The sequence below is a fragment of the Vicugna pacos genome, chromosome 1, assembly GCF_048564905.1.
Source record: "Vicugna pacos chromosome 1, VicPac4, whole genome shotgun sequence".
Taxonomy (NCBI): domain Eukaryota; kingdom Metazoa; phylum Chordata; class Mammalia; order Artiodactyla; family Camelidae; genus Vicugna; species Vicugna pacos.
Genome location: NC_132987.1, coordinates 62008897 through 62034631, shown reverse-complemented (window position 1 = coordinate 62034631; position 25735 = coordinate 62008897). Strand labels below are relative to the sequence as shown.

General features: G+C 32.7%; 1 protein-coding gene across 20 annotated transcripts in view; it reads right to left on the bottom strand.

Moving 5' to 3' along the window:
- The window catches only part of DLG1 (discs large MAGUK scaffold protein 1), a 222848-nt gene that overhangs the window by 124897 nt on the left and 72216 nt on the right, over window positions 1–25735 (bottom strand). For 17 of the 20 annotated variants that reach the window (XM_072963446.1, XM_072963496.1, XM_072963527.1 and 14 more), the window contains exon 5: window positions 21289–21453. In XM_072963446.1, coding sequence (XP_072819547.1) covers window positions 21289–21453 — 165 coding nt within the window. Of the gene's footprint in view, window positions 1–11864; window positions 12418–21288; window positions 21454–25735 lie in introns of those variants that run through there. The other 3 variants (XM_006200939.3, XM_031683215.2, XM_031683223.2) reach the window with 3 other exon arrangements.

The following is a 25735-nucleotide window of genomic DNA, read 5'->3' as shown; positions in this document are numbered from 1 at the left end:
TTTCTATCCATAGCAACACCATGGAATCATTAGCCTCTGAGGCTGCCTTCAGAGACTTGTTTCCATGACAACAGAGGCTATAATATTAACACTGTCTCAAAGAACACTGCAGAAAATTGTAAATTCCTGTAATATAATTGGATTGTACATTTTTAAAAGCACTTTTTAAATACCAATATCAAATTGACAGCTTTCTGGAAAATGTTTTAACTGATTTATTTTAGAAATTCTGTTATTTACTCACAACTTTACATTTTAAATTTAATGTAAGATCTTAAAATTATAAAATCAGCTTTTAAAACAGATTTTCATAAAAAGAGGTCTGAAGTCTCAGTAGGTATAGCCACATGCTTAATGTGTACTGCATATCTACAGTTATGACCATGTACCACCCTCTTTCACACCCACGCATTCAATAAATGGGAAGATATATATATATTGAATTCACTTAACCTTTACTAAATTCTTTTCTGCTTAAAATAACTAAAGTGGTCTTTATATGTGCATATGAATCCTGACTGATATAGGAAGAGACAAAAGGGACAATTAGGAGGGCTGCTATGATAATCCAGCTGAGAGGTCATCAGTGGCTTTAACCAAATGATGGTGACGAGGAAAATGGACATGAGTAGTCAAATAAAGATAAATTTTGAATGCAGAATTGGTATTTCTGGTGACTGATGGGAAGTCAGGAAGAAGGACTATTAAGAATAACATACACATGACCACAAAAATTTATCTTTTACACATCATTCTAGACCCACTCATAAAAGATTTGCAAGGCTTTCTGAACACACTTTAAAACTTTTTCTCATTTATTTTCTTATTTATTAAAAAGATTATCATAGAATAAAATGCAACTGAAAAAAGATAACTGATACCATACTAACATGCAATTAATAACTGTTTATATTTTACATTAATATGTTACATGAATTGGGCAAACTGAGCTAAGAGCATACATAAAGATTCAACAAGGTCTAAATAAATTTATAACATATTTAGGGAAAGTTAAATACATGAATTAGCAAATCTTTTGTTATCAGTATCTTAGGTATAACAAGGAAAAATAGTTATCCCCATGCCACTGTTGGTCTAGTAAGGACCTTATTTTGTTTTTGTATGGCACGGTTAAATATTCTTAATCCAAATTCCTTTGTTTAAAGATATACTATGTGATAATGAGACATGTTTCTCTGAATAAATGTCAAAGAAGCTACCTAAGAGGCAAAGAGAAACCAGGAAAGAAAAAAAAAACAACTGCAAGCCTTTTGCATGTTTATAGAAGGCTAAAATACAGCACAGTAGATTTACCAAAACTGGGAATCACTGTACTCAACAGGCATCCAGTATCTTCAGAATAAAGGTATTTTTCGTTGCTTAGATCTGATTCTTATTTGATCCAAATGCCCTTTTTGCCACAGTTACTGCAAACAGGTACCTTCCATATAAATCCCAAAACATGTTATTTGAACCAGCTGCATATGACATCCATGTCATAATTATCTCAGAAGCAAACAGCAATAAAACTAGATATATTTCTAAACAAATCACTAAGGGATTAAATACAAATCTTTGAATTTAAAACAACAAGGGGAGATAGGAAAATAGACCTAATGATTTATAATCCTAGTATAGAAACATGGATGCAAATTTGTTAGTTCACACAGACAGATCGTCTAGTTCTTCAATTTATTTCTGCTTGCAAGATTCATGCTATTTAGTTAAGGTATATCTTCCCTTCATTATAAAAAGATGGTATTCTATCAGCATTCAGCTGATCACTTTGCATTGGTAGAAGGATGAGACAACAATCACTAAAAATTTAAATTAAACAGAGATCTAAAACTTGGATTTAAAGATATGGTTACATAATTAACAAATAGGTATGAAATTACCAACTGCAATATGCTTTCCCCTTAGTTTTATCAGAATAGGGCTATAGAAACAGGTACGACCATGGACGTCATAATTACTAACCTAAAATGGGCCCTTAATGGTTGCTAGTAATCACACATTTACCCTAGTCTATTCATTCTTGTACAAGTCCCAAATGATTCAGGCCCCTGTCACCTTTCTGAAGTCGTCTTCTACTATTCTGCTTCCACTTAGCCTTTCAGTCACATTGACCTCCCTTTTGTTCTCCGAATACTCTAAATATGTTCTGGCCTCAGAGTCTTCTCCTCTGACTAGAATGCTCTTGCCCCAGATATCTACATGACCCAATTCCGTAACTTCTTTCATACCTTTATTCAAGTATTATCCTCCAGTTGAAGCCCTTCTGAGTTATCCTATTAAACCTACCCCTGCTCCTACCTCATACGCACAAATAGACACATTTCCTATTGTCTTCTCTTTTTACCTTTTCTCTAGCATACTACATATTTTAGTTAATTAGTTTATCATCTGTCGTCTCCCCCTTTAATATAAGCTCTTATAAGAGCAGGAATTCTTGTTCTACTTACTCTTGCATGCCCAGAGCCTAGAACAGTATCTAGTACACAGGAAGTATTTAATACATATTTGCTGGATGAATGAAACCATGTGACTGCCAAAAGAGACTCAGGGAATAGACTGTCCATCCCTCTCCGCCCTTTCATGCTATATACACAGCAGATAATGCTAAAGATTCTGTGTGCTTGGGTAGCCACTACCAATCAAAAGGTGTTAAAGGTGTTTCTACCATTTGATGACCTTAGAACAGAAGTTTCAAAATAAAAAAATGCCCCCCAAATTGCCAGTTTCAAGTTGTTGTCTATCTAGCAATATCTAATTGTCTATTTTTTTATCTGAAAAAACATGTTTTATTCAAGAAAATTTGCTCAAAAGATTTTCATCTCTTTCCTTTTCAAACTGTATTAGGAAGTAAATCTCACTGCCAGCTGATATTTAAAACCAGTGGTGCCCTTCCTCCAAACTTTTGGGTTCTACTAGCCTCAACTTGGTCTCTAGGTCCCACCCCAGTGGTAGCTGCTTCCTGTTTTAGTATCTATGTTTTACCTTGGTGTTCCTATTTTTCCTTTTCAGTTCTCCATTTCCTTTTGAACACCCCCTCCCAATATTACATTTTACCTCTTAAAATAATTACTGTGATTTCTGTTTTCCTGCCTGGACCCAGTCAAGGTTACTAATATTCTTGTTAAAATATAGTTTTTTATCATTCTCTAATAAGGTTGCTTCTCCTTATCTCCAGATCCCTCACTTAAAAGGCCAGAATATTTTGTGGGACTAAGAATGACGGTGGTAGTAAAAGTGGTGATAAAGACTATAATGATGATGATGGTGACAACAAGTACTTTACTGATGTCGGGTATTATAATAAAGGCTTCACATGGATTCTCTCATTTAATTCTCACTAAATCTTGATGCAGATAACATTTTCATCCATGTTTTCTGCAGATGGAAGAAAGAGACTCAGAATTTAGGTAATTTGTCCAAGATGACACAGCTAATAAATAGAACAGAGATTTCAATCCAGGCCATCATCCTCTAAAGATGGTGTGCTCAACCACTATACTACACTCTCTCTTCAAAATAGTTCAAAAAGAGTTTTATTTTGTCTTTATTTTTGCTACTGCATTTTACTGCAACAATCCCAGAAAAGAAACAGAATACTTCACCAATTCTTAGACCAAGGGTTCGCAAACTTTTTCTGAAAAGGGCTAGGTAATAAATATTTCAGACTTTACAGGCCATGTAGTTTCCGTTGCAACTACCCAATTGTGCCGAAGTAGCCTGAAAGTAGCCATAAGCAATACACAAATAGGCATGGCTGTGTTCCAATAAAACTTTACTCACAAAAACAGGTGGCAGTTTGGATTTGGCCTACAGGCTATAGTGTGCTGACTCCTGCTTTAGGTGATTTTTAAGAAGAAAAAAAGGTTGATTAGGTCATGAAGAAAACAGAATATGACTTCAATACATCTACGCTAGTTTTTACTAACTGCAATTCATTAAATTTTGTTGCAATGCTTAATCTATAATAAAAATAAGTAACTCCTCCCTAAAAAAGTGAACGTGAGAATTAAAAAAACAAATACATATGAGAATTTCAAGTTTCATCAAAATTCTTTAAAATATTTTTACAAAAAAGGTCTATATAATAAAGCTGTGTTCTTATAGCTGAAAGACTTTAGGATCTATACTGTATGTAGCCTTTCAGTTTGGAAAAAGTGATTTAAGTGATATATTGTTCTCTTTCCCCCTCCAAAATCCTGTTATGGTATTTAGTATCACTGAAGCAATTAATTCCTAAGGTTGGTATGCGTCCTGGTTTGTTTTCCCTTTATCTATCAAAATACTTTCAAACTGATTATTTTTCAAATTTATAATTCTCTGATACATTAGATGGTTCTACCAAGATTAGTCAGAGTTAAATGTAGAGAAATGAGACTGGGATACATTTTGATTCAAATTGCAGATTATAGTCCCCAATTATTTTTCTCAGGACCAACAAAAATTTTGTAAGGCAATCAATTGGTCTCATTTTGTCATAACAATAATTCCTTCACTCTCCAGAGTTGGCTGAGTCAATAGTCACAGATTAGATTTCACAAATACTGAAAATATTGTTCAGAAATGGGAATGAAACTGGGGTTTCATTGGACAATGAATGAATAGGCAGGGTTCCTGTTAAGGTGTAAGGGGGACAAATCTTTTAAATAAATTCATCTAGGGGCGGAAGAAGTTGTATTTAGGCTTCTCCTAAAACCACTACTTTCAGATGTCATAGCCAGTTGGTTTACACTTGCACAAAATAGATCCAGCCTCTGTTGACTGATTCACATGTGCCTGTAAAATTGTCACATCAGCTGGCTTATTTAAAGTTTATTAAATAAGGTGATAATTGTAGGCTACTGTTCTCCACATGGTATTAACAACTATTTCTACCTTTATCAAAATTCTAAATTTTGATATAAAAATGGAGGACTGAACATGTTATTTAAATAACAGTGCCAGGAAGTACAAAGAATGACATAGTGAAAGATCTTTAAAAGAAAATGATAGTCAAATTTTAACAGAAATTAAATTCTTCATATGCTAAGAATGTCTATGCCTCAATTTTTTCACAGAGGGTTTTGAATTACATGATTTTATAATCCTATAATGTAGAGTTGCTAATTTTAAAGCCATACTTCTATATAAAAATGGCTTGGGAAATTTACAGTGGCCAAATCACATTTAGAAGTTCCAAACTTCCTTGCAGCCATCACTAAATTAAATGAAAATATTATATATATACATAAATGTTATATACTAACATTCATTCATTCAACAGTCATCATGTGCATTCACCATGCTAGGTTCTGGGGATACAAGAGAAGAAAACATACATCTATACTACCTGCTCTTGTAAAGTTCATGGTTTAGCAGCTGATATTAAACAAATCATTACCCAGTTGATTACTGTATGGAGTGTAATTTTCATGAAAACAAACACTGCTTGAAATAAACAAAGGGCAAAAATGTTGTGCAGACTGAATCTCCTACCCTGACCCCAGAGTGTGTGGGCCAGTCACTTTTCAGCACCATTATTAATATATTATTTAAAAGTTAAATATAAAACTATATATATATAACAAACTGCAGCTTGTGAGATTTTTTTTACCTATTTGTCCTTGACAAAAGGACAGTCTAACAATCATGACACCATATAGAAGCTACAAAGATGAATGCAACACACTTATTTATAAAGAGCTTATATAACAAATTTCACTTATTTTGTTCTTTGAACTACAGCCAATCTAATCCACCTTAAAATATCAATGTTGTTCTTTTAATCGGCTTTATTTTTTACAGCAGTTTTAAGTTCACAGCAAAACTGAGCAAAAAGTACATAGTTCTCATATACCTTCTGTCCACACACATGCATTGCCTCTCCATTATCAACATTCCTCACCTGAGTTGTACAACGTACAGTTGATTAACACCACTGTACACTGACACATCATTATTACCCAAAGCTCATAGCTTATACTAGGGTTCACTCTTGGTGTTATATATTCTAGGGGTTTGAACAAATTTATCATGTCAAGTATCCACCATTATAGTACCATACAGAATAGTGTCACTGGCCTAAAAATCCTCTGTGCTCTATTTGCCCCTCCCTCTTTTCTAACCCTTGGCAACCACTAATCTTTTTACTGTCTCCATAGTTTTGCTTTTCCACAATGTCATATAGTTGGAAGCATACACTATGTAGCCTTTTCAGATTGGTGTCTTTCACTTGGTAATATTCATTTAAAGTTCCTCCAGATCTTTCTATTTTTTAAAATACTGAATAACATTTCATTGTCTGGCTGTACCACAGCTTATTTATCCATTTACCTACTGAAGGTCATCTTGGTTGCTTCCAAGTTTTGGCAATCATGAAAAAATCTGCTATAAACACGTGGGTGTAGGTTTTCATGTGGGCATTAGTATTCAACTCATTTGGGTAAACACCAAGGAGTACAACTGCTGGATTGTATGGTCAATTTGGTGTTTTTTAAAAGCTTATATAACCATTGTAAACTATTACTTTTTGTTTAATGTTCATCTTTATGCTTTTCTAAAGTGTCTGACTGTACAAATGCCTGCTTCTCAAACACCATTTAAACAAACTTTTGAGTAGGTATTCTTTGGGTGACAAGGGAAACAATTTCTAAATCTGAGTAACGGTATTAATCTTACAAAATTAGTGGCCTTTTGGGTGGGAAATTAAACTTTGCCAAGAGGCAGAATTTCACAACCAGTATTAATAGAATTTTTATCCTAAATTTGACTACCTGATTAGTAAATACTCAAAGAAACTATCCTACTATCAGACTCAGCATTTCCAAAGTATTTTAAAAGAATTGTCTACTTACTCCCTACATATTCTAATTTAATATAGAGGCATTATACTGCTGAATATAAGCAATATCATTCCTTACAGGTGAAGAAAAAAATATGTATTTGATCTATCACTTCAAAATAAATAAGAATAAAACTACTTAAGCAGGTCACTCAAGTGAAAGAAAAAAACCCTAGAGGTAAGGAGATGAAAGAACTGAGAAGTCAAGATTTTGGATGGATCACACCAGGATATTGAAAATCAGTAAGAATGATTACATGAATAGTAGGCAGAGAAAAGATAATATACCAGGTGGTTCAAATCATTGAGTAGAAGTGATTAGGAAAGATGCACATAACTATAGACAAGGAGGGGAATTAAATATACTGTCTGTCAGATGATATCTACATTTTTAAAAGAGAGGAGGTACAATTATCTATAAATATCAATAATAAGCAAGGAAGACATTAATTCCATATGTTGGTCCCAAAGTGTATGGGGCATGACAGATAAAAAATTCACTTTTTTGTGAGGGTATAGAAAAAAAGTGTTCTCAAGGGAACGCCAGGTTTTTATGAAAGAAAAACAGTGAGATGAACCATCAAAGAAGAGTTAAAGGATAAAGGATATTTTACTGATGACAAACTGGGAATTTCAAAGGGCAGAGTTAGAGAAACTGGGATGGGAGTTCAAAACAGATTAGCAATATACCAGAGTTAAACATGGTTAAGGAAATAAGTAAGAGTAATCTGGAAAGCTTAAGACTTTTTGGAGTGATTAAGGTTAAAGAGATGAAGAATATAAATCTAGTCCTAATGGTATGTGTGGGGAGCTTGGTAAAAGGTGGATAATTAGTTAAACTTAGTTGCCTACTACTGACTGGTTTAGCATTTGCATAAGGAAGTGTTAGCAGAGGAGTCAAGGTCAGGGAATAATTGGCAGTCTCACCAACAATTTGAGGTGCTCTTTGGGGCCCCTCCCTTAAATCCTGCAATTGAAGGTGTTGAGATATGTGATTCTTTAAAAAGTATAGTTTGCACTTATTCAGTCAACACTATTTACTGAATGATTGGATGAACTACACTATCCCAGGTACTATTATTCCTATCTAATTTGAATCTGTCCAAAGACTATTAAAATTAAACAATACAAAAATAAAATAATAATATAACAAAATAATAATAGCTGCCACGCTCTGTTCTAAATATGTTACATAAATTTAATCATTTAATACAATTAACTCAATGGCGTTGATGCTATTATCTTCATTTTGGGGACAACATGCCCAGTGCATAGCTCTAAAAACTAAATCCTTTATAATCCAGAATTATAAACAATTACAAAATAAACCTTATAGGACAAATAGTATTCTTTTTATACAAATTTATCCTATTTATTTTTCTGGCATCTGAACACTAGGCATTTACCTGAACAGTGTTTTCCTGTATTTTAACTACAACAGAGTTTTTCCTCTAAAGAGTACATTATTCAACTCATGTGACTAATGTCACTCTTGTTAAAATTTCATTGTTCTACTTCAATTATGGTAAGTCATCATGTCTGTTCCATTCACTCCTAGGAAGAGAATTTTGCTGTTTTCAGCTTAATGTGACACGTCAATTGTCTGGCAGAGGGGGAGGTCCTATTTGAATATTTATAACGATCCGTGTTAGGGATTTTGAAATAGTTCAAAATATGGAGACAGATGCTAAATACACATTCATTGTGACCCACCACATTACAGCTGTTCAAAGTTAATATTACTGCCATTCTCATTAATAAATACTGACATCACCAAAGAGATAATCAAGTAGCAAAGCCTAGAAGTACAATGCTAGAGTTCTTTAAAACCCTGCTGAACATCAAAATTGGTCTTAAGATTGCAAAAGAGCTGCAAAAGAGCTGCACTAAACAAGACAGGGCAGATTGGCAACATATGATCCTAAATGCAAGAATAGGCATGATAATGAGTAGACCACATTTTCTATATTATAATGACTATTCAAAATTAAGAACATTAGTATGAAGCCCAAAATAGAAAAAACTTACACCAAAGTAAAATAATTCACAAGAAACTCATTTTAATTTAACACTGAAAACAAACAAAAAAACCTCACAATGTAAACTTTTGGGGATACAGCAAAACGACAAAAATTAGAGATAGTTTGTAAGCTGCATGGTTATCATCACAGAATGAAGATTCAGAGGAGTGAGGAAATCAGGTACATGAGGGATTTGTGTGGCTTAAGGAAAATATGATGAATGGAGGGGAAGAAAAGGGAAGTGGAGGAAGAAATGGCTACTGTGAGGAATTAAAGGCACTTATCACGGCAACAGAATGGATTAAATAAACTTAGGTACCCAAGAGAGTTCAGATTAGGTGCCATAAGCTAACAAGGTTCCATGTGACTGAAATGGAAATTAATTAATCAATTCCATAAATAATTCACTATGCATCAAGTATACAGCAAGACCTATTCCTAGAAGCTGGGAGTCTTGTGTAAGTTTATAATCACTTGACTTCCTTAACATCTTAAAAAACATTGATTACTTCCTACTGAGTTCCACATATGACAGTAGAATCTGACACAAAATCTTAGTAATGAACACAAACATCTCAAATACATGAAAAATTTAAGTGAATCTATAAAGTTAAATTTTCTTTTATTTATAGAGAATATTTGGTGTGATATTAAATCAGAGTAGTTACTTTCAAATTAGTAAAATTGTATTTAATAAAAACTCTAAATTGCTAAAAATATCATGCATTATGGTTATAAGGAATTAGATTCAAAGTTAATCTTGCTATCAAATCTTTGAAAAGAATATTTCTGACAGTAGAGAGATAGGTACCTGGTAACCACTGATTCTATTTATCAATCATGGAATAAAACACTATCATACATATATATTCATAGGTATACAGCATATGCTCAATAAATAATAAAATTTCATTAATCTACTTTTTTTTTTAACAATATACAAAAATCCTTTGGTGCTATAAAATAAAACTGCCAGCCACGAGTCCGTAGATGAAACAGAAAAATATATCTAGCATCAAGTAAACTCTATGTCTAACATTCTTTCTCAGTCCTGTTGCATTTTATCCTGTAAGATGAATTCCAATAGTTACAACAAAAGACGTGAATATATAGAATTTCCAACTCATCAGTGAAAAAAGTAACACAGAATGGGAAAATGACACGTTAATATCCCAGAACAGGAGTAATAAAAGCTAAGATCTCTGACCTAATGTCTACATTTACAAAGAAATACAAAGGTAATGAAAAAGCAAAAGTAAGTAACGGGAAGAGGTCTGAAAGAAATAAAAACCAAGTCATTTGTCAATGTACACAAGTGATCTGAACCAAATGGGAGGAAGATAAAATTTTAAATGGCCTTGCAGGATCAACTGCAAATAGAGTTTTTAATAAAATTCTATTTTAGTACATACAACACAATAGCAACTTTTTTGGCCCAACTCCTAAGTAACTATTATGTAATTCCATAGTTTCAGTAGTTTTATATGTAAACTATTTTGCTTTTCTTTCATTTGTATACCCTTTATAAAATGAATTATATATCAATGGTTGTGTGTGTGTGTGTGTGTGTGTGTGTGTGTATTTACATATGTATTAGTGTGTATTTAAAGTTTTTAACATATCTTTCTTATTGACAATGAAAAATATCACTTAATCTACAATGAATAACAATGCCAAGTTTTAGTCTCTGTGTCCCTTTTTGGTATTTGTAATTGTAGTCAAAATCAAGTTAGTTAAATTCTTGAGGCAGCATTCATTCTAAGAGTTAAATCAATTGTTGCCTCTGAATAAGTTTTGATTATAAGTAACCCGCACTGGCTACATAAAATCAATAAATGACTCTTCTTAGCCCAGTAATTCCATTTCTCTCAAACATGTAAGAAAAAAAGTAGAATATTTTCACATAAGAAATTTGACAGTATTTAAAAATAAAAACTATTGAAAGACAATTCTAGTAATCAAAAACAAGAAAGAAGCTGATGACAGTTACTTTATACTTATAGTGCTGCTTCTAATTATTAAAAAAATAAAAGAATAGTTTTAAATGAATTTGTTTTTAAAAGGCCCCATTAGTTTTAAATGCTATTGATGTCAAAGGATTACAGCATTGTCACCTTGTTTTTAAATTAGACTATTTCATTTTTTAGTAAAGTTGAATGAACATCTACTAAAACCATGTTTTAAAATGCAGAATTCCCCAAGCCTCTTTTAATACCACACAGGTATTGCACTCAAATTTTTATTAACTCTGTATTTTCCTCATAGTTTCAGACTCATCTCCTCAAAAAGAAGTGGTTTTATGTGATTTTTGTCTTTTTAATTTGGGAGACTTTTAGTGTTTGTTCATCTTCTTAAACTGTCAGTTGAATATCTGAAAAACATTCCTATAATCATGTAATTACACAAGTTTACTGCTTTCAAATTAACCCTAAATAATATATTTACAGAAATGGAAGGATTCACTGAATTCCTTGAATAAACCATAATTTAATAACCTTAAGATATTAGTATATACAATAATAGACAATTGTACTCAATTAAATCTATTCTCAAAACACTAGAAAATAAAAATATTTCAAAATACCTTGCTTCTTTACTATAACAATCTCCCTAAGGTTATCTAATGACATATAAAAGCTAAACAAACAAGTATTTTCTTTGGTCAGATATCATACTTTATTTAACACAGTCTGAAAATAAGGAGACAAGCATTATTAATTTACTTTAATTTATGTATCAATGGCTTTATATTTTTAGAGAAGTCATTCAACAGAATCTGAGACTGTTTTGTTTGGCATTACATAAGAGCAAAAGGAAAAATACTTTTGTTTCCCCTTTCGTGCTAAAGACCTGCATAGATGGGATGAAAACATACATATCTGCGCATCCAAGGTTTTAGTGCATAAGACTATATGTTTTAATAATAAGAAATCTATACTAATACATTTTTGCAAAGCAAACATGAACCGAAAATATACTGAAAATAATTTCAACAAGTGGTATGTTACCTGGGTGGAGCTGGTGGCTACCGAGATGCAGTCAATAAAGCTGTGTCTTCGAGTGAAAAATGCAACTATCTGCTGCCAGCGTGAAGGTTCTGGCTCAGCTTGCAGTTCATCTGATGAGCCCTTTTTTGCCCAGTGTTTCTGCTTTGGGCCTACTGAGCCATGGCTAGAGCTAGTATTGCCTCCTCGACTGGCGCGAGAGTACAGAAGTGTGTTGTTCCCGAAAATGTAATTCATCTCTGCAGCCCTGCAGGTGGTTGCCAAGCAGTCTTACTTCTCTACCAGCTGCTGAGTGGTGAATGATCGGTAAAAACTGCAGCTAGAATTACAGCAGCATCACTTGTAGATCAGGGAAAATAAAAACCTTGAGAAATGATGCTCATTTTCTCTGTAACTTCTTCCCATGAAAAAGCTTGTATCTTCCCTCTGTACCTGTTAGCTGTATGATGGCTGAGTTTATATTTGCAGACAAAAAAGACGGCATAAGGTGGATTTCTTTCTCATGATTATTTTTTCACCAGCGTCTGCAGGAACCAAAAGCTGTTTCTTTTGTTGGCTGATAACTAGACGGACTGAAATCCAGGAAGTGAGGTCGATTAGCAGGTAAAGAAGGATATTATAAACACTAGACTACCAAGACCCTTTGGGGCTGCCTGATTTAATGCACTGGGTGGAAAACTCTGGATTACCAAGTTTCAATCACAGTCTGAAGTAAAATCCAATGGCATCTTCACTGCTTAAATAAATTATAAATATGAACTGAATAAAAAATACAAGAGGATTTTCTCTGCTAACAGTTCTGATTGTTTAAAATAATTTTATTAAAGGAGACTTTCGTTTACATATTAATTTCTACATCAGAAAGGCACTTATATTAAATAGAACTATGGTTTAAAAGGTACTGTTTACATTAAACTGAGGATCTAATGATAGAGAGAAATCCATTTGAAATGTAGCATGATCACTTTATGTATGTATTGGTTTTAAATGCTTTAATTGAGTCTGAAGACAAAAACAGAGTAATTAGCAAAGTAAGTATTTGGCTTCTGGAACTTTTGTGATAAAAAAGAACTATTATCAGCATCAGCTCTCTCACTATAAACATTAAGTTAGGAACGGGTAAAAATGTAAAAGAATTAAATGTAAATTTTTTGTTTTACAGCCAGTAAAACATGTTTTATCCAACACTACATAAATAATACTCTGGTTCACAAAATAATACTGTATGATTGCTAAACAGGTATCTTCTAACATCTAATATCTAGGTCTGTTTTTCTCAACACAGTAGTCCATCTCAGAATCACCTAGGGTGCTGGTTAAAAAAAATGTAGACTGGTATCCGTCTCCATCAGACTTTTTAGAGATAAGGGAGATCTGGGAATGTTCATTTTTAAAAAGCCCCCTAAGAGACTCTTAAGTACCCTCAAGTTTGAGAACTACAGACTCCTAAGTCTGTCCTCTTTAACACTATGCTACATTAGTATATAATACAATATATGGTAACTTAAAAATAATATATGAATAAAAATGCTACTTAATAATTTACTAATAGTTGAGTAATTCAATTTTTAAGCTGATATAAGTACATAATTCCCAACCTCAGTCATGAATATTTTTTCAGATGTGGACGGACAAAATCATGCTATTTTTTGCTTACCAGCATCAACTAAATGCAGCCTACTAGAAAGCAGCATTGGCAAACTACAATCTCCAGGTCTACTGCAAATCCTGATTCAGCAAGAAAAGATGCTAATGCTGTCTCTATGATTCCATATCTAAGATACAAACAGAAGCCCAATAAGGGTTGAGAGTCATGTGGGATTCTTGGGAGCAAGATATTTTCTGACAGATTATAGCAAAATTTGATGCTTCTTCCCAAGGACTGTGCAGGCAGTGTTTGGCAGTTTTACCTACACAGATTTGTCTTATCTGTTTGGAGTAGGAGAATAGATGAAAACACTGACGGCAGAAAGAGAACTAAGAATTCTCTCTGAAGGAAAGAAAATGAAACCTACTGAAAATAAAAAAATAAAGATTTACTATGGACCAGATACTTAATAAAAAACTGATTAGTATGGTTTATACAATGTTGTAGTAATTGGTTTGGCCCCCAGGTATGTGCCTTGATCCATAGCTGATGAAAACCTGGGGTGGGAGGAACCCTAAAATTGATATAGATTCTGTTACTCTGAATTGGTATGGATGAGGATATTGAACAAATGTGAACGCAAATATCCTACTCAAGCTGCAAACAGTACCAACACAGATGCAATAGTAGCTATACAATAATTTCTTACGCTAGAGAGCCAAAGAGCTTGAGAACAATCAAAAGTTGATAGAACACTCCATGCCATATATCCTGAAGACAGGGAAGAAATACTTCCCCATGTGTAAATTGCCTGTTCAAATCCACTGACATCAAGAAAGCAACTTTGAGATTTGCGAAAGGTTTCTTTATGAAAATGTCCCATTACTTGAGCTACGGAAACCTAGGATCATCTCATCAATTGCCTAGTAGTCAATAACACATACAAAACCATGAATGTAGTATATTACGATTGGTTTCGTATAATTTGACTGGGAGGCAGAAGGCAACCAACTCCTCACCGATCTCTGCTTTAAAATAACCCTTCTCATGTAGCAGAGCTGAAGGATCAACTCTATTCCATTCAAACAAAATTTAAATTCATTACAAAATCTGAGAAATCTATTTAAAATAATGAATTTTAAAAAATACTACAAATGTTTAAATCACAAAAACACAGTAAGATTTTAATGATACATAAAGAAGTAACATTTTTTCTGCAGTCAAATGCTCTAAAACTGAGCTATATTTCCATACCTAACATTCTTTTTTTCCGTATTTTAATTTTTCTTTTTCACAGAAAGATAATATCATCTACAGCAGAACTCTAAACAACAGGAGAAAGTGTAAGTAAACTAAATATATCCATTTCATGGATTATTACATAAAGTATGATTATGAAAAATTTATGACTGCGAGAAATGTTTATTTAATAACATTAATGGAAGTAAAGACAGTTAAAAAATTTATATGGGACAGGCCCTCAATTATTTGTATACCTTTCTAAACTCTCAGATAAACCCAGAATTCCTCAGGTATAGTAACAAAGGCAATGATTAAATAATTTTAGTGAAAAATTTTAAAAGGTTGAAAGATGAGAGGAAAAACAATACTGAAACTCTAAAATACTAAGAGGAAAAAAAAAATACTAAGTAACCACAGAGCCAATGTACTATAAATGCAATGTAACAAGCATTTTCTGTATCTTTTATCTTTGTAATTTGGCCTGTTAAATTTCAAAACATGCAACTGTACTAAGTTAAGACAAGACTAACCTAAGAAGATGGGTAACATAGATTTGTTATGTACCTAGAAAAACTGATTATACACATACAAATCCCTTCTGTATGAGCACCACCTAGTGGTCACATTGTATGCAAACTGTGTGCTCAACTTTGTACACCAGACCATACAAAAAAGATAAAATTCAATGATATTTTAGTATGTTCCAGAGATGTGAAGACAAAGCTGATTTCAAAAAGTACCCATTATGTACTCAAAATGGGAAAGATTCTATTCCTGTAGCATTTAGTTCAACAAGCAAATGTTTGCTTACATCCATTCTTTTGCTTCCCCCATTTCTCACAATATTTGAAAAACTACCAATTGCTGCCGCTGATTTCATTTGATAGTACTCGCAGTACTACTGAAATGAAATATGCCCAGGCTAGATGATATACTTATTTAAAATAATTATCTGCTCACATGCCCTGTTCTATCTTCAATTTCAAGTCCCTCTTAACTATGTTTACTTTGCACATATTAATTTAAACATAACTTTCCTAGCCGTTGAAAACCAAAGCAAAATATGAACTATTTTATTTATTCAATGATCACTGCAACCACAACCCATTAAAGCCATGCCACCCTTGTCACTTCATCTATATTTAAATCTATACTGAAAAAACCTGAGGTTTTATTTGTTTATTTGTTCAAGTTATTGTTCTGACCATTTTTCCTAATTCTTCGATCATTTTCAGCTTTAGGAATCTTGACACTGTTATTAGTACCATACTACTGTATTTAGAATTGTTTAAAATCTAAACTTACTTTAAAGATTCTTATGTACCACAAAAATTTACCCACTATGTCCTTTTCTTCCACATTAGGATTTTTCACCATATCACCAATTCCTTTCTTGAAACTGTCCAGCACTGCCAAGAAACTTTCCCTTTAGAGTCTTAAGTAATAATTATTTTTAGGCCAAGTCCTGAATAAAGTAACTCTCAATCACTATCTTATTTCATTCATTATTTCAGTAATGAGAATCAGCACCAGTGCCACAAAAAACTAATGGATTATTTCATAGCATGTTTCATGGTGGGAAACCCTTCATAGAGCTACTCATCAGCTGAGGATCAAGGTCCTTTACACCTTGTCCTCGTTCCCTAATGAGCAGCCTAAACATCAGCTACAGTATCGTGAACTTTCCTGCATTTTTATGTTTTCCTCATACTATCACCCTCCTACTGTACTTATTTTCTCCAGTAACTGCCTTCTCTGAACTGGCATCTTGTACACATCCTTCAACACCTTGTCCAAATGTCAACTTTCTTTCTTCAGAATACATCAACATTTAATTTCTCTCTTGATTTCTCATGTTACATCATACTGTGTAACTCTCTCTCCATAAAAAACAATCACTGAAGTCTAACAAACTTACTGGCATAGAATAGATGTTTAATAAATGCTAAATGTATATTTGATGAACAGAACTAATATTCTAACAGTTCATTTTAATGCAATCATCTATTAATATTATTAACCATTGGCGTTTATAAGAATTACGAAGAATAAAGCAGGGCCTGATTTACATTCTACTCAGCAAACTGCTACTATTCAAAGATAATTTTCAAATTACAAAAATAATTCATATACTGAGTTCTATGTATAGTACAATAGTTACTTGTTTCACTCCAAACCACAATACTATGAAAGTGGGAAAGCTCTCTAAATTGGTTTTCTTAAAAAGTAATCTTATTTATATTTTAAGTAAAATATACTTCATTGCTGACCTTCCTAAAACATATGCAGTTATTTGTAAAAATTTGAAAGCATTCTCATATAAAAACAGCATTCTTATGTATAACTTGCCTTCTTATGTAAAAACAGGGTTTTTTTTTAAATTTGGTTTTCTAACAGAAAGATAAGGAACCCTAACCATTCTGCTATTATGATATTCCACTCCTAACTATTTCACTCCTCAAATTTTAACCAATGCATGAAATAGGAGAAGTAGGAAGAAATATCACAAATGGGGCAGCTTTAATAATTCTTAAATTACATTGTATCAGAATACAGTCCGTCAAAAATCCACCTATCAAGATTTCTGATCCAGTAATTTGACTTCTGAAAATCTGCCCTAAGAAACCAAACATACTTTTTATGCCCCAAGGTTATTCACCGAAGCCTTCTTTACAAAACGCAGTAAAAATGGAAATAACAGATAGCAAAGACCAGAAATGTTCATCAAATTATTCTAGGTAATATTATGCATCAAGTTTTTAAAAAAATTAACATGGCAAAATGTGTAAAACAAGTTTATAATAGGAAAAGACTCGGTTAAAAAAAAAGTTAAGACATAAAGTATGATTTAGACATAGATGAAAGGAAGTCAGATAACTTCTTCTACTGGAAATGAAAATCCTTATCTATTCAGTCCCTAAATATAAATCAGAGAGACAGCAAGCCAAATGGGGAATACAATGATGACACCCAACTACCTAACCTAATTGCACCAGAAGCAATTATATATATATATATAAAACTAATTATAACTGTTTCAGAGATTAATGCTATTAATATCTAATAAAACAAAATGAAAAAGAACAAGAGAATGGCGTGTAAGGATGGACAAACTCAACTACTTTTCAATGAGATCAGCTGAATTATTACCAAATACACTAAGATGCTTTGATACTTTCTTGATTTTACCAAAATTTGTTAACAAAGATTTATATACAAATACTCAAAACTGCCACTTCACTCAGGCAACAGTAAAACACCAGCAATTGTAAAACGTATGACAATGTCAGAAAAGATAAAATGTGAAAAAGATGTGTTTTTATAACTGATGGTGGATATTTATTCTCAATAATGTACTCCTTTAAATAAGCCTCTGTCAAATCTGTCTTTAAAAAGCTGTGGGATTATTATGCAGTAATTAACTGCATGCAAAGGACAAGAGCATTTTTAAAGCAGATACCAAAAGAATCAGGCAAAACTGACTTCATCCTCTTTTGGTGAGGGAATCAGGGGAAAAAAAGTCAGATCAAGGAACCAAGTAAAAATCTTACAGAAGTTTCTTTTTCAATAGTTGAAAATATTTAAGTCCCAATGCAGAGTGAGGATTAAATAAAGAGATATCAGAAATTTAATTTAAAATATCTCAGACAGTAAATAAATATGTGTATAGTGGTTCAGTTAAGCTACATTCTAGCAGAGTGCTTCTCAATAGTGGCTATCCACTAGAAACACCTGGAGAACTTGTAAAAATCCCAAAGGCCAGACTGTACCCCAGACTAATTAAATTACAGTCTCTTGAGGTAGCACTCAGATAGCAATTTTAAAACCTTGTTAGATGATTCCAATGTCCAGCCACAGCGGAGAACCATTACTCTATGGGCAATCAGTGTCCTAATCAGGAATCTACATTTCTAGGTTCGCTAACATTTAATTATAAAGTAAATGGCTGCAAGAAGATTTCTGTTATATTAATCTTTGATCAACATCAAAAGTTTCCCCAATGATCATAATGAATGAAATGGGCTGTCACTGGTGAAACTCATTATATTTCAGTTATATGGATTGGCTAAATCAATTTAGGGACACAATCCACCCCTGCATAAGGGAAAGAAAAGTCTCTGAAGGGGCTTATATCCTTAGGGATAGCATTTTAGATTTAATCTCTAAAATGTCTGGAAATTCTGGGTAACAAAATCTTGTGTCTGGAATATTCTTTTATTTGCTGAGAGTGAGAATCATATGCAACACAGAGAGTTGAGGCTTCATCATATTTAAACAGTCTATATAAAATACTTTATACATAACCTGGCTCACTGTTTAAAAGTCAGCTTGTGTCAGAATCTGCATACATACAGAAGTAACTGCCAAACTCTCACCAAAAGACTAAGGAGCTGGGTTTGTACAAATTGGTTTTGGGTAATTTGTAACAATAATAATCAGTCAGAAATTCAAAACATCACAAACAAAAGAATTATACATATCTACGAGGGTTTTGTGACTAAAGTAAGAAATAGGTTATATTAATTCAGTCAAGAAAAAACAGGCATAGGCTTATAAGAATAGCATAAAAGCAGGAGGGAGTGCTTAGAACTCAAATGTTCTAAGGTTCTTATGAGTAGTTCAGAATGAGGGGGAAATATATTTACTGAGTTTAGATTTTTGTAAGCTAAATATATATATTAAAATTTCTAGGATAACCATTAAAGGAAGAGAAACAGAGTAACTTCCAAACTAATAAGGAGAAATGCGATGAGAAAATAAAATCTAAAAGAAGAGACAGAAAGAATAAATGCTTTCCATGTTTAAAAAGTAAGAAACATGCTTCTAAACAACTCATGGGACAAAGAAAAAAATCATAATGGAAATGAAAGAAAACATTTGAGTGATGAAAAACACTGCATATTAAAACTTGTGGGATACAGCTTAAGTGTTATTTAAAGGAAAATTTACAAACTCAAATACCATTAGAAAAGGCTGATAATGCAATAGGCAACCAACTTGAGAAACCAGGGGGAAAAAATCTGAACAGAATAAACTCAAAGAAGGCAAAATAAAGTAAAATAATAATGATAAGAGAAAGGGGAAAAGGTAAAAAGGAAAACTGTCTCTGTCACAAACAACCAACCGATGTTTTTCCCCTGTGTATGTATCATTTAGCCTCCCAAGGGAAGATCGGACTGCTTCTGCCAAACACAATCTAATTGGTATGTAGGCTATCCACACACTTATATGAACATGTGTGTATGAAGGGGGATGGAGGTGACAGCACATGGGGGAGGGACACAGGAGATTTTTTAAAAAGACGTGGGTTCTTTGAAATTGACCATCCTTTGGCAAGAATGATCAAGGAGGGGGAGTCATAAATAAACAATATTAGGAATGAAAAGGGGGTTACACCTAAATATGCGACAGACATAAAAAAATAATAGGATGTTGAGGCTACTTTGAAGTTAAGTATGAAATGGACAAATTCCTAGAAAAACTATTAATAGAAAATCTGAATGGTACTAAATAACCATTAAAATTTTTAACCAGTAATATGGTATCATCCTTCAAAGAGAATTACAAAACCCATTTTAAGGTTTACTAGTAAGAAATGATCCTTATACACAATACATACAACTAACAAAGGATTAGTATCCAGAATATATAAAGAACTTGTACAAATCAGTAAAAAAGACAATCCAAAACAAAAATGAGAAAAAAAATCTTGAGAGGGTATGTCATAGAATAGGAAGCCTGAATGACCAATTTTATCAAACAGTGAAATGGACACTAAAATCACAATGAGATACTACTTCAATGGCAAAACAATACTAAGTATTGCTGAAAATATAGGTCAATTAAAGCTGTTACACGTTGCTGCTGAAAATGTAAGTTAAACAACCATTTGGAAAATAATCTGGTGTTATCCACAAAATGTGTATACATAACCAAAGTTTTTAATAGCACTTTTCATACTAGTACTAATCTGAAAATAACTCAATATCCATCAAAAATAAGATAAATTATATCTTACTTATAAAAATAAGACAAATAGAAAATTCTAGAGCAATGAAAATAATGAATCTTGGGAATATAATGTTGAGTAAAAAAATGCAATTAGAGATTATATACAGTATAATTCCAATTATATAAAATTCAAAACAGGCAAAAGAAATATATTGATTAGAAATCTAAATACGTGAAACCAGGATTGTGGTTATTTCTGAGGGGAGAGACAAGGTGATGGGATCAGGTAAGGCCACATACTGGACTCCAAAGATACTGTTAATGCTCTTTTTCTGTACTGTACCTACTAATTTTTTTTGAAGTTTAAAAATATTTTAATGTGGGTATTTGAAATACAAAAGTTATTTCCTTCATGAAAAATTTTAGAGTTCAAGACAATGTCACTGAATAAAATCCACTTTTAAAATATATATTTTTAAAATGTTTTCAAATGCTAATAATTGTGAAATTTCTTTTAACTACAAAACCAGAAACAATCAAGGGGGGAAAATCCTACATGAAAGAATTGTTCTATCTGAGCATGCGCTATATTAGTAACAAAAGTAATATACAATTCATAGCAAACAAACAAAGTTATTATCTTACCTTTATTGGTGAAATATGAGAGTGAGAAACAAATCCATGGACATTCTCAATTTCTGACAGGTTCTTCTCAGAGACATGAACCAATTCCGGACCTATCATCTCATTAGTGATTTGTGGAGAAATGTGCTCTTGAGGAGGTGTATCTTCATCCTGATACCGGTATTTCTGTTAAGTATAGGAAATTATTAAATGATGAAGCTTTGAAAAGCAGTATGAGTTCAATTCAAATCATGATTTTTCATAACTACCCTAATACTCAATAATATTTAACTGTATGCCAAGTGTATTTTATGGTTTAATACATAAAGTCTGAGAGAAATGGTTCTCCATTTTAAAGTCATGTCAATATTTTTAAAAATTTATTTAATTACTAAAAATAATTCAGATTCTGGGAAGATGGTGAAGTAGGAAACACAAGGAATCTGTCTCCCTACCTAAACAATAATTGCATAGGCATAATCTGTCTGATGTGATTTTGGAATTCTGGAGTCTGCTGAAGGCTTGCAACTTAAGGGGAAAACTTGGACATATACTGTGTCTAATTTTGATCAGTTTTACCACTTGTATTCAACATGGTATTGGCAGTCATAGCCAGAACAATTAGACAAGAAGAAATAAAAGGCATCCAATTAGAAAGGAAGAAGTAATATTATCTCTGTTTTATACTGTAAAGATTCAGCATAAAAGCAGTCAGAACTACTGAATTTAGCAAAGCAGTGGGATATAAAGTCAACACACTGACGTCAGTTGCATTTCTAAACAGAAACAATCTAAAAATTATAAAAACAATTCCATTTACAATAGGATCAAAAAGAATAAAATGATTAGGGATGAACTTAGCCAACAAGATGAAAGACTTGTGCAATGAAAACTCCAAAACACTGCTGAAAAAAATTAAAGACAACAGAAATAAATGGAAACACATCCCATGTTCATGGACTGGAAGATTTATTACTATGTGAAGATGTCAATACTACTTAAAGCAATTTACAGATGTAATCCAATTCCTATCAAAACCCCAATGATATTTTTTGCAGAAACAGAAAAACCCATCCTAAAATTCATGTGGATCTCAAGGGATTCAAATAGCCAAAATAAAGATGAAAGAAAGAAAAAAAAAAAAGATGGAGGACTCACTCTATCTTATTTCAAAGCTTACAACAAAGCCACAATAATCAAAAGTTTGGTACTGGCATAAAGACAGACATACAAACCAATGGAATGAAATAGAGAGTCCAGAAATAAACCCTCACATACAAAGTCAAATTATTTTTCATAAGGGTGCCAAGACCATTTAACAGAGGAAGACAGTCTCTTCAGCAAATGGTGCTGGGAAAACTGGATATCCACATATAAAAGAATGAAGTTGGACCCTTATCTAATACTATATACAAAAATTAACTCAAGGTGGATCAAGGACCTAAATGTAAGACCTAAAACAATAAAACTTCTAGAAGAAAATATAGCACAAAAAGCTTCATGACATTCCATTTGGCCATGAGTTCTTGGATATGACACCAAAGGCAAGAAGTAACAACAGAAAAAAATAGGCAAATCTGGCCTCATAAAAACTGAAAAAAAATCTGTGCATCAAATGACACTATTCACAGAATAAAAAGGCAATCCATAGAATGGGAACAATGTTTACAAATCGTATGTCTGATAAGGTATTAATATCCAGAATATATAGAAAACTCCTAAAATTCAACAAAAAATCCCAAACAACTCAATTCAAAAATAGGCAAAGAACTTAAACAGATATTCCTCCAAAGATGATATACAAATGGCCAATAAGCACATGAGAAGATACTCAACACCATTAACCATTAGGGAAATGCAAATCAAAATTACGAGATACCTCCTCACAACCACTGGAATGGCTACTATCAATAAGGGTGCTTCCAGGGTTTCAACCCTGAATTTCCACTCCTCCCAGGCACACCTTGAAACCTAGCTGCCCAGAGACAAGATTCACACAACCCTCTGAGGCGTAGGCGCTATTGCAAACCTAATTCTGTAGATGAGGAGACTGAGGTTCAGAGGTTACAAGACAAGCCAAAGGACCCAGCTAGGAAGTAGCAGCACCGGGCTTAGAACCCGAGTGTAACTGATGCCAACACCATTGCTTCTCATGATAAGGAAACTGAGGCTCAGAGAGGTGAGGAAATGACTCATCCAAGGTCACATAGGTTACTACAAGATACTGAATATAGTCCCTGTGCCATACAGAACAAACTTGTTGTTTATCTATTTTATATACATTAGTTAGTATCTGGGGGAAAGAAAAAAACAAAGTAAGTGTTGGTAAGGATATAGAGGAAATGGAACCCTTGTACACCATTGATGGGAATATAAAATGGTACAGCTACTGTGGTAAACAGTATGGTGTTTCCTCAAAAAATTGAAAATACAATTACCATAGACCCAGCAATTCCACTTCTGGGTATATACCCAAAACAATTGGAAGCAGAGTCTTGAAGAGGTATTTGTACACCAGGGTTCACAGGAGCATTATTCACAGTAGATAAAACATGGAAGAAGCCCAAGTATGTCAGTGGATGAATGGATAAGCAGAATGAGGTATATACATACAATGGAATATTATTCAGCCTTAAGGAAGGAAATTCTGCAATATGTTATGTGGATGAGCCTTGCAGACATTATGTTAAGTGAAATAAACCAATCACAAAAAGACAAATACTGTATAATTCCACTTTCATGAGGTACTTACAGTGGTCAAAATCATAAATACAGAAAGTAGAATGGTGGTTGCCATGGGCTGGTAGGAGAGGAAAATTCTGAGTTACTGTTTAATAGGTCTAGAATTTCAGTTTTACTAGATTAAAAGTTATAGGGATGGATGCTGTTGATGGTTGCACAAAAATGTGGATGTATTTAATACCACTGAATCAAAAACTCAAAAGTGGTTAAGGTAATAAATTATGTTATTTGTATTTTATGCCACAATAAAAAAAATACAAATAAGAAATCAAAACTAGGTGAAAAAAAATCTGAATACTGATTTGTCCATTTTTTACCTAATGTTAGCTGAACACTGTATCTCTAAAGATATAGTTGTTTAAGTGAAGTCAACATGAAAAGCCAAAGTTGCTCAGCTAAATTAGTCTGGTCTTATTCAATTAACTTGTTCAAAAAAAAAAAAAAAGTCATCCTTTTTAAATTCTAACTTGAAATTAGTCCATTAAATAACAGTATTTTTTCTTTTACCTATAAAAGAACCCTTGTCTCTTTCTCTCTGTTGTGCACATACCCAAGTATTCTATTTTTAAAAGATTAACATAATTTTAAGAAAACCAAATCTACCTCACACCATACACAAAAGTAAAGGAAATCATAATTATAGGAACTGGGAGAAAATAAAACTTCATGTTTCTCAATCCAGGCTGGGAACGTGTATGCACATAAACAAAACCAAAACAAACAGATACCACCCTTGCCCCAAATTAAACACACTTATAAAGAAAAGACACAAACGACGCAACAGAAAAAAAATGTTTATAACTACAAATAGGATTATTAGCCACTATAAGGTGGCTTTTATAAATCATTAAAAAGAAAGAATCAGCAAACATAATAAAGGGATACTCACAAAAGGCATACAAATGGATCAGCAAACTTAAAGAAAAACATGTTCAACTTCTTTAATAAGTAAAAATTACAGAGCAAACATTCAGAGAAACAGGCATAAATCATCACATTTCTGGCAGAGGTCTTTTTCTAGTGGGCAGTCTGGCAACATGTTTCAAAAGCCCTGAAAATGTTTCTGCTCCTTCTAGTAATTCCACATCTAGGAAATAACTTTAGAAGATACAGCATTACTGAGGAGTATAAATAGTTGTATACAAACATGAAGATTGTAAAATATATTTTAAAAAATTTAACTATGAATTTGACTCATGAAAGTTACTACACAACTTCTAGCATCACTTTTTAAACAACATCCTTCTGTGAAATTGTACAATTACATGGAAAACAACAATCAAGCCCACATCAACATCAGCCAGTTTATTTAACATGATATGAGAAATGTTTTTACATGTAAGACTTCAATTATTTTTCAAAACAAATGAAAAGAATTCACTAACTTTCTCCTGAGTAAGGCTGAAGTTAATATAAATACTTACAAAACTTAACACAGTTTATATACTCAGTTGAGTGGAAGCACAATTTAACTATTCTTATTATACTTTAGTATTAGATACAATAAAAAAGAAGGAAACACAATAACCATCTTTTCAAAATTTAAGGATACTCCACAACTTCAAGAAGAGAAACATGCAGAAGGATATTCACTATACTATGGTCTGGAATAAAGAAAAATTGGAAACAAGCTGCCTATAAATAGATTTTTTAAAAGGCTAAATAAATTATGGTACATTCATCCTAGGAAATATTATGTAGAAGTTAAATTAGGTAAAGAACTACT